We start from the raw sequence: 13934 nt of genomic DNA on the forward strand, positions 1-13934 counted from the left end.
AATAGAATGGCAAAAATGACTATCTGTTCATTTACTTGTATGCTTATTACTTAACTAATCGTTACATAACTTAATACTTGACAAAACCATTGTTTGCTATTTCAAATAAAGTGAAATAACTTGCAATGACTATGGATAATATTTCACCTACACTTTACCAAAAAATGCCATGAATTTTCTGCATGGTAAAAAAATATAACACAGTGATGAAGTAAATATTTAACAAGCTGTTAGGCAGCAAAACAAAAATAGCACTTGTAAAAATTTGTTCAACAATACATAAAATTTGATAAAGTTCACTGTACAACATTTAAAACAGCATTAGTTGTAGATCTAAGGTTTTCTATCAATAACTGCTATGTGTCTGTGGAATTGTTTGGTATAAGAGTATTTAATAAGCGTGCTGGGCCACAAACAATGACTGTCCACCAGCGGCACTCTCCATTCCACCCTTGTACTTCCCTACAGCTGCTAAACCATTGGCCTGTTATAGAGAACACAACATACATGTTAGAAGTTAAAAGCAAACCTATCACTCAATTTCCAATTTTCTTTAAATGTTTGACAGTAAACAAAAGATTTAGTTCACAAATGATCTCAGAAATTTGTTGAGAAAGTATCATTAGTTCCAGAAATTTATGTACTGTAAACCAACTACTATTCGTGTCATCTTTTATTTCTGATTCTACCCATTGATATCAATCCATGATGGATAGTTTTCATGTCTGAGGAAACGTTCACTACAATTACTAAGAAAAATTATTGGTTTGCGGCACTTAACTTTCGCAAGTGTAAGTGGGCTGCAGAAGTTGCGGATATTTCACACACACAAATAAAAGTTGGTTTACAGTACATTGTACATGCTATAAGGCACCTCAAATTTACCAACCTTTGCACGTTTAATGAGTTCTGCCTGGGCAGCTGGCACATTTTCATCCTTGCCCTCCCATATTTTTAGAACAGAGGCCTGCAGGGCACGACCAAATGAGAAGGTCAGAGCCCAGGGCTTGGGGCCCTGAATAGCGTTGATCATGTTCAGATTTAAGGTCGCATCCTCCTCGGATTGCCCCCCAGACAGGAAGGTCACACCTACACAAGGGAAAGAGGTTATAATGTAAACAAGAAATGTATATATACAGTAAAACATGCCTACAGTGAACTCATTTATAAGGAAGCCATGATTAAGTTAACTGATTTTTATCACTTTCAGCACTACGAACATATTATGAACTTAAAACATCAAAATTGTTTGTCCTCATAAACACTTTGCTATAAGGATAGTTTACTGTAAATAACAAAAGACCTAAAAAAACTCTTCTGAAGGTAAATAAACCTTTTTCATGAAATAACACTATCGTTTAATAAAGTTATAATGAATACTTATTCCTGATCTTTAGTGAATATCTTTTAAATGCACTTATCTTTTTTTCTCATTAAATGCAATAAATCGTACATAATGTACAGTTTTGAGTGTACCTGGGACAGCAGGAGGGACTGTTCTACTGAGAGCAAGAATGGTGGCTCTGGCATTGTCCTCCTTGGCAAATTTCTTGGGACAGCTCATTCCAGCGGTGACCATGTTAGGCTTTAGAAGAGTTCCCTCCAGATAGACGTGGTGATCTGCCAGGGCTTTGTATGTAAATGCAAGAACCTGTTCAATAAGAAAACAATAAATTAATCTTTGCCTTAAGACACTAGATAGAAAAAATACGTACAGTATAGCTTCTGTATGGTGAAAAAAACGCGATTTTTTCTTTCAAGTATTAAATGCTAGTAATACTGCTAAATGTATTTATGGAAGTATTAAAACAATAATGATGCTGGAATTCAAGTTGTAAGATGAATTTAATTTAAAAATAAATACTTGTACTTGCAAAAATATTGTCAGGTCAATTTAAAAATTGTGAACTTTAAATTTGTAATGAAAATTATGAACTTCCACTATCTTTAACCTCCAGGTCGACCAGGTGATAGAAAATCTGCTCACTATTTCCTTATATTTACTTTACTTTGGATTTTGAATATAGTTCATTTCATGGAAGAACAGTGGGTAAAAATCTAAAAGAATACATACCTGCTCTGTGACTTTCTGTGCTGTTTCTAAATCGTGATCACCATCTGGTAAAACTTCAGGTTCTACAATTGGTACCAGGCCATTCTGAAACAGAAATATTATGTTAGAGGAATGTACATCATGTTAAACTGACTGCATAAAATACAAACTATTCACTTCAGGGGTTTCAATGTGAAAAAGCATGTGTAAAAAAAGTTTTCGTTGATGAATCTGTCTCAAAGTGACTAGCTCTATCAATAACAAAGCGTAGCAAGCCAAACTGCAGAGCCTATAAGTCTAAATACACGATGTTATGAGGACTGGTCCTTTAGCCACGATGAGACTAAATGTTCTTTGAATGAATCTTAAGGATTGCAGATTTCCAGATGACTGCACGTCTAGAGCTGAAACGAATGTTCGAACATTCGCGAACGAATAGTTTTTCACGAGTATTCGAATGGAAAATTTGTATTCGAATATTCGGTCACATGTTTAATACAACGTATTTCATGCAATAAATGGTGTAGGCTTATCCACTTGTTTTTGATCACGGTGGAAAAAGAAGCAAACGAAAGCAAATACATGTATAAGGCAGGTTGTAAACTTTGTTCACATGGTACTACTGGCCTGATAAAGACACGTCGTCAGATTTATTTAATCATCTTCAAGCCAATTATTCAGCAACCTCATGTATCTCCGAATTACTTTAGATATGGTGAAATTACAATTACAACTGACTGCCATGATTTTCGAAAGTAATAAAAAAAAATTATATTGTGCGGAGAGAAATATTCCGGATCAACAAACGAATCGATTGTTCAGATTTATAATTTATAATTAATTGCAGGAATCATATATGAAAAATATACATTATATTACCGGTATATTTTTGGAGAATGTTATATTTTAACTTTAAATATTGATTAAAAAATTCACAGGACGCTTCCGGAAACGAACTTTTTTTTGTTTTGTTTTATTTTTATAACAGTAAAACATGGCGAGCACCTGCTGGTTTGCTGATCGGGTGTTTTACGTAATCGAAATGCAATACAGTCACCTAATTTAAAGAAGTAAAGAGGCTTATGATTGTTGATAAAGATTCTTTTTCTAGTTTTTTTTCTGAAAATAAACGCTGAGTCCTAATGCACATTTACATGTCAAACGGCTTGGAACAGACGTTTATTTCTTACACCTATCTTATACATTGATATATAGTAATAAACAATAGGATTTACAAGTATATGAAAAGGCATAATAAGTCTTTTATTTAATTACCGAATGTTCGAATACGAATCGAATAACAGTCACGAATATTCGAATGTTGATTTATGGTATTCGTTTCAGCTCTATGCACGTCAGACAATGTAAGGACTTGTTCGGTATTGTCTAACATATGTAATACAAATTTTTTTTTTGAAAAAGGCACTTTTCTCAGGCTAACAGATCTTTGGAAGGGTCGACAGCCTTTATCAGAGGTTGGCCATGCATGTCTATCATTTTTAAAATGAGTTTCAAACATTGCTGTTGAACAAAAATTATAATATTGATGAAATGAAAAGTGTCATTGCTTACTAATTGAACTGAGAAGGTAGACTAGTAACAAAATGTTTTCAGTTTTGCTGTTTTGTGCGAGTTTATGTTATTTGTGTGAACATCAATTATTTCATGAAATGTGATACATAAAAATTAATTTCTTATGTATTTCTTTTAGCAGATAAACACAGCAAATGTTAATATTTACTGTATCACAAAACATCTATCTTTGTGCATGTATTTACCTGTTGACAGATGCTGGCATAACGGGCCAAGACATTGGCATTCTCTAACATGGCCTGGTAGGAAGGGGTGTATTGCTGGATTTTTAGAACACAACGCCACTTGGCAAACTGAGCTCCATCTTTTTTGTACTGTGCACATCTTTCCGACAATCCATCCAAACCTTTAAAAAAATCAAATATTGAAGACTTCTAGAAATCCAAATGAGTTCCACATCACATATGTTTTTCTGTATCGAGACTTGCCTATAACAAACTTCTTCCAATACAAAGCTTCTACACCTTTATTATATTCAAATGCAAACACACACACAACATAATCCTACCCTGTGTAGTGCACTCATTTTCTGTGCCAGCCAGTGGGACAACACCTTTATCCACTTTGATTCCTGGAATGATACCCTTGTCTTGCAGAACTTTTGTAAATGGAACTCCACTCTTGGTTTTCTGATAAAATGTTTCGTGGAACATGATGACACCACTAATGTTTTCTGCTGCTACTTTGTCCGATGTGAACAACAGCTCCCTGTAGCGTCTCCTGTTTTCCTCAGAGTTTTCCACATTTATGGGAGCAAATCTCTTTCCAATGGAACCTAAAGGCATTGTCATATAATATATATACATTATAAGGAATGAACCACTGCAGATCCATATGTAATATTAAACACTGCCTCAAAGATATATTCACTCCATCAACAACTTTGTTTGTAAAGAACTTTCAAATGGGCAACAGTTAGCGAACTTTAACAAATTATCTTTCAAAAGGCAAACCATGTATTGGCACAAAATATCCCATAACTGATCCCTCTACCCGATCTGAATGCAATGGTTATTAAGGCCTGTGATTTTATATCAGTATAAAAATTAATTTTTATCAAGCTTACTAATTTAGGCCAGGTAAAATTAATCTTTAGATTCTCATCCTAATTTGCAAAAAAATTGGGGCGGGTGGGCGGATTTTATTTTTAAGGTCTTCCGTTTCCAACGGAAGACTTTTTACTGATTCTGATGGTAAAGATTATTATTCTTTTTTTTTCTTCTACTTCCTGCCAACTTTGAGGCTTCATATCTCACTCATTTCTCAAAGGATTTCGCTCAAATTTTCAGAGGTTATAGACGTTTATAAATTCTATCAGAATGATGACTAAAATTTCAAAACGTCACTTCCGGTTTTGAGTTATTCCCCTTTAAACGAAAAATCATAGGCTTTTTCAGAGACCACAAAAGCTGGAGCAGAAATTTTACTTGTTTTAGATTTGAAGTTGTGCACATCGGTTTTTGTTTTTCGATTTCTGCATTCAAAATGGCGCTATATAGGGGTCAAAAATTAGAACACCTAAAAGAGCGAAAATTTACAGATGTTTTCCTTTTTATCTTGAAAACTAAAAATATTTTGTTAAGACATGTTGAATAAAAGTTGTGCATAATTACAAGCGCTTTCATTTGATATCATTAAAAAGGGGCTGGCCCCTAAAATTAGGGATCTAGGTCCCTTGAAAGTTTTTGTTTAATATCTCAAAAAGTATTGAGAATTTATAATACGTCAAATAAGCAAAGCTGTTCAAAATGTCAAGCTTTATCTAATGAGATTGTCAAAATACGTCCGGGGACGTCACTTCCGGTCAAACCGGAAGTAGTCAAAAATTGCATATTTTTGTTGTTCTTGACAGGTTTTTGGATATCATATGTCGCTTCCGGTCAAACCGGAAGTTGCCAAAATGGCTTGATTTTGCAAAAATGAACATAGATTTTGAGGATTAAATCATTTTTCGACTTCATTGCTCTATTTTTTTCAAATGAAAGTTACTTCCGGTCAAACAGGACGGAAGACCTACTCGTTGCTTTGCAACGAGCTCGACTCTAGTTTATTTTTTATAATTGTTAATTTATATATAGGCCTAAGTATCAACAAAACAATGGACGCCCCGTACACATTTTTTTCATTAACTTAATGCAGATATGAATAGATTTAATTCTTTTCATATTCTTTTAAATTTTTAAAGAAAATTTTTGCTTTAAAAGTTAAAAATGTATTGTTAATTAACAAATTATCAAGTACACATTATACGGCACACCCTGAACAAAATGAATACCAATAAATTGTGTATGCGCGACTTCTTATTTTGCAAAATCTATATAAATGTTCTAATAATTATTCTACTGAAAAATCTAGACTTTTCTTAAGTCTGTCTACGATGTTGTAGATTTTTTTTATTTCAAAGCTAAGTTACACAGCTGGAGATCGTTATATATAACTTGACCAGGTGTCATTTTCCTCGTCTATTTTTACTTAGTTACAATCTCTCTACATACTTGCTCCTGCCAGTGATGGTATCTATATGTGTTTATGCTATTTTTTCTTCTCTGCCTTCTCTATACTGACAAAGTATCTTTTCCTTACACATTTAAACTGCTTTTATTGCCGATTTTTCTCCATTCTTCACATGGCGTTTTTGCTATAAATAGCGACAAACTTTTAATACAGACGGGAGATAACTCTTAAACTTTGACCCAAATTCTTACTGAAGAAAATACATGAAAATACCCAAAAATCAAAATAAAAAACATCGGGGCGGGACATTTTGAGAGGGGCGGGCGGGGATGAGAATCTAAAGATTAATTTTATATGGCCTTATCTCATAACTTTTTTTCTATTTTCCAATATTTGAAAGAACATTGTATTTCTTAATCTTTATTTTAAAGTTTGCATGAAATGTGAATGAGCTAGTGTATCAATAATACCAGTTGATTCATCAGCGGCTAGAATTCCTTTGCCGGGAGCAACAATGGCCTTAGCAATGTTTCTTAGTTCTTCCTCCTGTTTCGGAGTGAGGTACTGTGGAAATACAGGCATGTTTGATCTGAAAACAGAAGTTTAAGATAAACACATTAACATGAACAGGAAATCAATGAGTAATAGGCAAATGTTGTATGTCTTCCTGGATGAAATCAAATGTTGAAATGAGTTTTCCGTCTGAAAAAAATGGTGCACTTGTCAATACATGAACATACCTGATTCAAAGTCAAATAAACTAGATTGAATATACAGATCAACAGAAAAAAGTTCCTTGAAACAACCTTGGCACGTACAACCGTAAATATTCAGCTTGCAAAGTCGTGAATGTGTCAAGGACAACCGGTCTTCTCGCGTATTTTTGCAGCTCTTGCCAAAATCGCCAAACTTTTTGGCTATTCGGTGGTTAGCTTTCAAGCAAATTTATAAGACGAAATAATTACCTTTTTATGCTAACTGCACTGTCAAGACTAACAGTTCCAGATTGTTTTGTCCTCTGAGTTAACTGCAAACAGGCCAAGTGACGTCACAATCAAAACGCAGTCGGAAATCCTTTGTACTTTTCATATCTCCAATGAGGAAATTTTCGGAGCACCTCTAAAAAAAATAATACTCGGTGTCGATAACGGTTAAACAAATAATTTCCGGAATGTTTGAAGAACGAACATCACCCCTTTTGTATTTTCCTTATTTTTTATGCCCCCGTAACTGAAGATTCAGGGATGTATAATTTTTTTCTTGTCCATCTGTCTGTCTGTTTGTCCGCCAAAAATAACCTTGTCAGTCACCAAACTTATACTTATGAACCTTGATGCTAGGGCTTTCATACTTCGAATTTACAATGCATGTGTTCATTGTGACCAGACCCTTCCTTATGTGAAAATATTTTTGACATTGACCTTAGAGTATGAGCCACTTAAAAGAAATCAATCTTTGCCAAAACATGAACATTTAATTATAGTACTGGGGCTTCAGAACCGGGGGGGGGGGGGGGCATATACCCCCCCCCTTTCAATATGCTTCCGACGCCAATGGGTTTTCATATTTCACAGGGGTATTGCTTTGGAAACCAATAATCTTGATCATGACCTCGGAATCTGACCTATTTTTGAAATATTTTACGCTTATATTTATATATTTATAATATTTTTAACAATTGGTATGTTTTTTTTTATATTTGATCAGTAAATTAATTGAAACAATGGCTTTCAAAAACATTTTGATCACTTGAATTTGAAAAGTTGGAGTTTGACATGCATTTTGCATTCCTTGTCCACAAATTTTCTGCTCCGATCTGTCTGAATAGAAAACGACTTTCAGTGCTTCGATTATATACGCATCATTTAAATGTATATATACAAGTTGTAGTAGTTGTGATATGTCTTCCATCCTCACAGGGTCAGGGAGCTGAGTCCATACGTATCACTGAGGCCACAGGGCTCCACGAGCACGAGTGCATGGTGTTCCTCTTTCGAAAGATGCATTGCACACTTCGCTTCTAAAGACTACATCTGTACATTAACTTTATGTTTATAATACATACCTATAACTCCTCTACATGTCAGGCATTCATTCGCAAATCTTAATAATTAATCTGCATCTTTTACATTTTTTCTGAAAATTTTTCTTTCATTTCAAACCATCAATTCTTTCGGTTTCGTTGGTGTTTGTGCGATATGCATAAGCAGTCTTTGATTTTAAAGTACATATATTTTGTTTTTGATCATTATCTTCCCTTTGAACGTGACTTCCATTGAAGAATTTAGAATCCTCTTTACCCAAGGATGTTTTGTATCAGCTTTTGTTATAATTGGCCATGGCCCGATGGTTTTTGAGAAGAAATTTTTAAAAAGTGAAAATTTTACAATTTTTATTAACATCTTTTATATTTATAAAGAGGTTTTTCTCTCGCCATTTCTTTTCTGAATGTTTTTTTACATTTAGTTTATATGAAAATTTTCATTGAGAGATTGCATGATTGCCTCTAATCTTTTTGATCAAGTTGGTCAAATTCTTCCTATGTTTATGGACGCTAACTCCTATCACTTCAAACCTAGAATGTGTGCATGTTTGATTTGTCAAACATTTTTTTTTTCAAGTTAGTTTTCATTTTTTTCCTTCTTTCCCCATTCCTTTCATCACTTCGATAGCGCTATCCATGACTGACATTGTTTTAAGTCATGCTTTTATCATGGCGTTTGGGCTTTCTACAAAGGTATAAAATAAAGAAGATATCATGATTTGCTTAACGAATTTGTATATCATTTACTTATCTTATAAAACAATTATGCATATATTCGAACTCGGTTAACATTGCACCTATATCATCACAAAAACTGAAACTAAAACAGCAATAATTGTATAATACTGAAGAAAAAAAGATGAAAAAATAATTTTGTGTTTGTATAACCCATATTTCATATGCATTGAATAATTTTGTGACTCCTCTTTCTTGATAACTATTTGTTTTCACTGAATGCGTCGGAAGCTTCGTTCGATGTTTAACGTATACTTCCACAGTAAGCAGTAACAACATTAAAAATTTAAGAACTTATACAAATGCAAACATCACGGTATTTGAAATGAACATCTATTAAAATACCAAAAATTGATATTTTTCAGCAGAAACAATTCACACGCCACCAATATAGCCCTGATTCTCATCCAGGATGATTCTAGCTTGTTTTTGTCTACACGTTTGTTCTCCGTGTCTCTGGAAACACCTTCTTTCCACATCCTTTGCAAGATCCCATTTCTTCATTTTGACATAGGACATCCCCAATAACTGGAACGGCCTCCATCTCGAGTCATTGGTTTCCAAACATTTTTCGAGTCTCTCAGCAGCTACGTCAAATTCTGATACGGTGTAAAGCCAACTTCCCTCGTACTCCAGCAGTGTTGCGTTTTCTCCCGACACCATGGACCTAGACAAGGAGATGCTCTTTCTCGCTTCTTTTTCATTAAGATTGCGATATAAAGTCAAGAAACCTTCTGTTGTGTATATAGGCTGAAATCCCAACTCCATGAATATTTCAGCCCTTATTTTATCACAGATCACATAATTATATTCTGTCCTTCCAAGTAATAATTTTTTCAAGTAAAATTCATTATCCTTGTAAACAAAGTCTGTAAAACGATTCATTATTCGTATGTGTTCAGTTATATGGAACTGATGATGCGAAATGAGCAGAAAATCTCTACTTCTGTACTCATGGTATTCGTTATGGATAAGAATAAGTAAAGGTACATTATGATTAATAATAGTGTATCCATGTGTAAGATATAAACTACTGTCCGCAAATACTCCAGTCACGTTGCTACGGTGACTTATAAACTGAAGACACGAGTTGACGTCCCTGGACTCTTTCATTCGCGGGTAAGTCCATGGATTACCTAATGATGAAGTGGGCGATGGATACATACTGTAGGAATTCAAAGCATAAAGTCCTAGAAAGAAAACAAGTAACACTTTCAGATGTTCTTCCTTGAGAATGCTTTGTCTCATTAATGCAAGATTGTGATGAAAAGAACAGGCGCATATAATCAACACTAACACAATGACATTATGTAGATGTCTGCTCTCCAGTTGCTTCATTAGGAAATGGGAGGCAAATTGTAAAATGGTTAAAAATATCAATACGACTGTAATGATATTCTCCAGATTAGCTGTTCTTCTAACCGACTGTCTGAAAAATCCCACGAACAATCCAACAACTGCTAAAACGATAAACAGAGATGAAAATATATCTGTAAAGAATATTTCCAGAAGAAATTTTAACGGCTTCTGGTCGCCGAAGAAAGTGGAGGGTAAACTGTTTTTGATGTTAAAGTTCATCCATTGGAAAGGTGATATGAACATGCTGCCGTATCTGTACAAATCTTCATATCCACCCACCCAAATGGCTGTAACAAAACCACATCCAGCAAGTAAAGCCATTATAAGTGAAGTCGTCACCTGACTGACATGAATAAATATTAAAGGATACGTGACTAGAAGTGTGCCAATGAAAATGGCCGAGTCAATACGAATATAACAAGCAATACCAAGTATGAATCCACTGAATAGATATGTCACTGACTGAAATATTCCAAGAAATCTAACATTTGATGTCTTCTTTTGTACATGGTCTTTCTTTACGTTTTCACTTGAAGATGCATTTTCACTTTTTGTTGCATTTGTAATGTTTGCATGACCATTTTGATTGCTGGCTTGGGAAGCTAACATAGCAGGTGATGGATTGTATCTACTGTCTAGAAAGAATCCAAGTAATGGTGTCAGAAAGGCGATCACAAAGGGGCTAAGAAGGCTAACGTCTAACGCATGCGTCCCAAGGACGGACAGAGGAAGTGAACATGCAGTGAAGATTGCTGCTAGTTGACTTGTTAGTACACAGGGATACAGTCTTCTCACAAAATAGTACACTGCCAATGGCAGTAAAGATGTCACAATCACATGACCCGTTCTTGCAATCTAAAAAAGGATTAATATAACATTACTGATTAAAAAAAGAAGTGGCAAGATTATGTGAACTGTAATTTTTTTTGGAAATGTATATTATGCAATTCATATGTACCATCAGTGGTTGAAGTTGGACTCCCAGGAAGTCTGCAATGGCGAACATGAGCATGTAAATTCTAGGCAGCAAGAACGAGCGTAGACTGAACATCCCAGACAGAAGCTCCTGCTCCTCAACAGAAGTCGCATTGGTTGGCGGAGGAAGATAGTCATAAAACCGGAAACCATAGCCATGGTACTCGGAGAAAGCAACTGCCAAAAAAAATCAACGCATTCAATTAACGAGTACACAAGAAATTTGATACGTATAAAACAAACTGTTTTTATTTTTCAAAATGAAAGTTTGGGATTTTGAAGTCTTTTGTATTTGGTGCTACATAGAATCTATATTTGACGAAGTTCAAGAAGACATGCCATTTAGAAACATTGTAAGGAATTCAATTCTCAATAAAAGCAATTACTAGTATATTTTTCTTGGAAATTTAAATATTACCAAATAATTGTCATAACAATAACGTATTTTCTCAGAAATAGAACCTTATATAACTTTTTAGAAAACTGCATCGTTCAGTTTAATCTAAATTGACTTTTTTTTTTAAAAACTTTTAATTCCAATCTTTAAAAATTAACGATCTACAGAACAGACCAGAACTTTCACCATGGTGAAGATCGATTTTAAAATAATCGATGTCGACCGTACAAACTATAATAATATATCAAGTCTAATTGTTAGTGGGTATATAATTTATAAAATGTAATGGTTGAATTGGCAGACTTATTATGGTTTAAATACATACATAACCTCGGCTAAGTAAAAATTTACCTGTTCTAGTTGTGTTTGACCAGCTGGAAACGTAGGGTCGCTGTCTCATTCAGACAATTAGTTAGAGAAAAATAAAAGCCAGTCGTTTATTCTATATAATAAATTGGGCGTGAAATACAAGTTAAAAGACATTTACACTGTAATATGGATACAATATACTCGTTGTTTACTCGGTAAACACCCCTCTCACCTTCCACTGTTTGGAATATTTCGTCTGGGTGTAAAATCCACAAACTCTGAGGCTGACCAATGTAATGGATCCTGACACACATTGTGACTACACAGACAATCCACTGGGTCCACCTCGGGAGGAATTTCTCCAGACCACAGTCACACGATCCTCCCCGCGGGGGGCACCTGTCGGGACACACCTCCCTCCTACCTGGTCCAGTTCCGTTACCTTTCTGGACTTCTGATAACTTGTACGCCATTTGTCTTCCATTCCTCATCGTCTCTTTTTTTAATTTTAAAATGTAAGTCCAGCAAGTTGTTTGAGTATCAGCTGAAACATTCCATATACCACAAATTCATGAAATTGCACAGTGACTTCTCTAAAAGGAGTATAGATTTTTTCGAGTCAGAATACTTCCACCGTTTTTTATCGTGCTTAACACAGTCAACAGTCTCTATTAATAATGCGTTAACGGCTTTCTCTTTAGCTCCTCTCACAAAAGTTTCGCTCCAACTACTCGGTGGGTATCAGATTAATTGATCACAAACCAAGATTAAAAAGCAGTAAGCGATAGCGATTTTTTCCAAAAAAAATAAAAAGAACTTGTATGGTAACAGTCTTCTTTCTCCAAGAAAATTAAATGGCTCAAGCAATGCCCTTATAGAATTGTAAAGGTCTCTTTGTGCAGTGTAAATATTACACCAATTTTATAGTAATCGATTTGTAGCAATGTAGTATAATGGTTTGATAAGAATGATCTTTTAAACAGAAACTGGGCTTTTCATTACACACTTGTATCAAATTTTTCTTTCAAATCTAAATTTCTTCAATCATATCAGGAAATTCTTGAAATTATATGAATATACATCCTCGCAAGCCAGGGTTCCTGTGCCAACCGTTGGACAACAGCAAAGTGTTGACTCAGGACCCCTCAGGCACGTAGCATCGTTTTTGAAAGTGGGGGGCCAACCAGAGAAAAATTTTTTTTACTTACCTGAAAAAATTGACAAGCCAAAAAAAAAAAAAATAGCCGAGAAAAAATATACTTTTAAAAAAAGTCCTGAACTGCCGAAAAGGATTATGTGACTTTTCATGTTTTACGAGAACGAAAAAGGGTGAAGATGACCAAATGTGACTGAGGTAAAAAAAAACCATGGACGCCCGGAAATTTCATTTTTTTTTTTCAACATGACTTAACTTAATTATAGTCTGGCGCTTTAGCTCATATCAGCCAAAAATTTAAGAAAATAGTAACGGGGCACTAAACACGACGTAATTTACAGGCAATCGCTTTAACTCATATCAACCCAATATTAAAGAAAATTGGGTAGTTCTTAAGTAAAGAAAGGATATTAAACATACACTCCGGATATTTCGTTTATTCTTCCTTAATTGTACATACGTATTTTACATTTTTTTATATATGGTGCTCCATTTAACACACAATTTATGGCATGCAATGCTCCAATTTTTGCCAAGACTGTCTCCGAAATTAATTTTCAATTGTTCTGTAAACACTTCAAAAAGCCACAGGAAAACAGCAATTTATATTTTAAAAAAAGACATAAATCACATTTCGTGGTTGAACAGAGCACTGTAATTTAAAATGGCACACAAATGTGCATAAAAGGTTCATTTGACAAACCTTACTGAAAGAAAGAAGTCAGAAAATAGTACCAGGTATTACACGACCTGAAAAGTCACTGCACGGGGAAAAAAAGAGCAGTTGCTATCAAATTAAATATGTCTTCTGGGAAAAACATAATTATCTTCGATTTACATAATTTTCGACATCATTTTC

At 34.5% G+C, this 13934-nt stretch overlaps 2 protein-coding genes across 4 annotated transcripts; both read right to left on the bottom strand.

Moving 5' to 3' along the window:
* Positions 1-147: 147 nt before the first annotated feature.
* On the bottom strand, positions 148-7214 carry LOC134228663 (fructose-bisphosphate aldolase-like). Of its 2 annotated transcripts, none has more exons than XM_062710341.1 (8): positions 7066-7214; positions 6571-6689; positions 4155-4421; positions 3832-3992; positions 2075-2158; positions 1477-1651; positions 890-1089; positions 148-484 (listed from the first exon to the last, which is right to left on the bottom strand). In XM_062710341.1, exons 2-8 carry the CDS (start codon positions 6680-6682, stop codon positions 392-394), a joined length of 1092 nt encoding a protein of 363 aa, XP_062566325.1. In that variant the 5' UTR covers positions 6683-6689; positions 7066-7214; the 3' UTR covers positions 148-391. The 2 variants fall into 2 exon arrangements, with proteins under 2 accessions (XP_062566325.1, XP_062566326.1); XM_062710342.1 differs by lacking the exon at positions 7066-7214 and adding an exon at positions 6841-6979.
* Positions 7215-8946: 1732 nt separating this feature from the next.
* On the bottom strand, positions 8947-12720 carry LOC134228664 (uncharacterized). Of its 2 annotated transcripts, XM_062710344.1 has the most exons (4): positions 12152-12189; positions 11962-12052; positions 11197-11390; positions 8947-11093 (listed from the first exon to the last, which is right to left on the bottom strand). In XM_062710344.1, the coding sequence occupies exons 2-4, from the start codon at positions 12008-12010 to the stop codon at positions 9255-9257; spliced, it is 2082 nt and encodes a 693-aa protein (XP_062566328.1). In that variant the 5' UTR covers positions 12011-12052; positions 12152-12189; the 3' UTR covers positions 8947-9254. The 2 variants fall into 2 exon arrangements, with proteins under 2 accessions (XP_062566328.1, XP_062566327.1); XM_062710343.1 differs by lacking the exon at positions 11962-12052 and having other exon boundaries at positions 12152-12720.
* Positions 12721-13934: the final 1214 nt, after the last annotated feature.

Source organism: Saccostrea cucullata, unplaced genomic scaffold, assembly GCF_032062105.1.
Source record: "Saccostrea cucullata isolate Sc308-1 unplaced genomic scaffold, CSIRO_AGI_Scuc_v1 ctg131, whole genome shotgun sequence".
NCBI lineage: Eukaryota > Metazoa > Mollusca > Bivalvia > Ostreida > Ostreidae > Saccostrea > Saccostrea cuccullata.

Coding starts and splice junctions, on each gene's coding strand:
- LOC134228663 (XM_062710341.1), bottom strand. CDS start 6,682: ATGCCTGTATTTCCACAGTACCTCACTCCGAAACAGGAGGAAGAACTA. Junction 3,993..4,154: donor AAATGAGTGCACTACACAGG/GTAGGATTATGT, acceptor ATTTTTTTAAAG/GTTTGGATGGATTGTCGGAA. Junction 1,652..2,074: donor CACAGAAAGTCACAGAGCAG/GTATGTATTCTT, acceptor CTTATTGAACAG/GTTCTTGCATTTACATACAA.
- LOC134228664 (XM_062710343.1), bottom strand. CDS start 12,410: ATGAGGAATGGAAGACAAATGGCGTACAAGTTATCAGAAGTCCAGAAA. Junction 11,391..12,151: donor AATATTCCAAACAGTGGAAG/GTGAGAGGGGTG, acceptor TTTTTTTGGCAG/TTGCTTTCTCCGAGTACCAT. Junction 11,094..11,196: donor TCCAACTTCAACCACTGATG/GTACATATGAAT, acceptor ATCCTTTTTTAG/ATTGCAAGAACGGGTCATGT.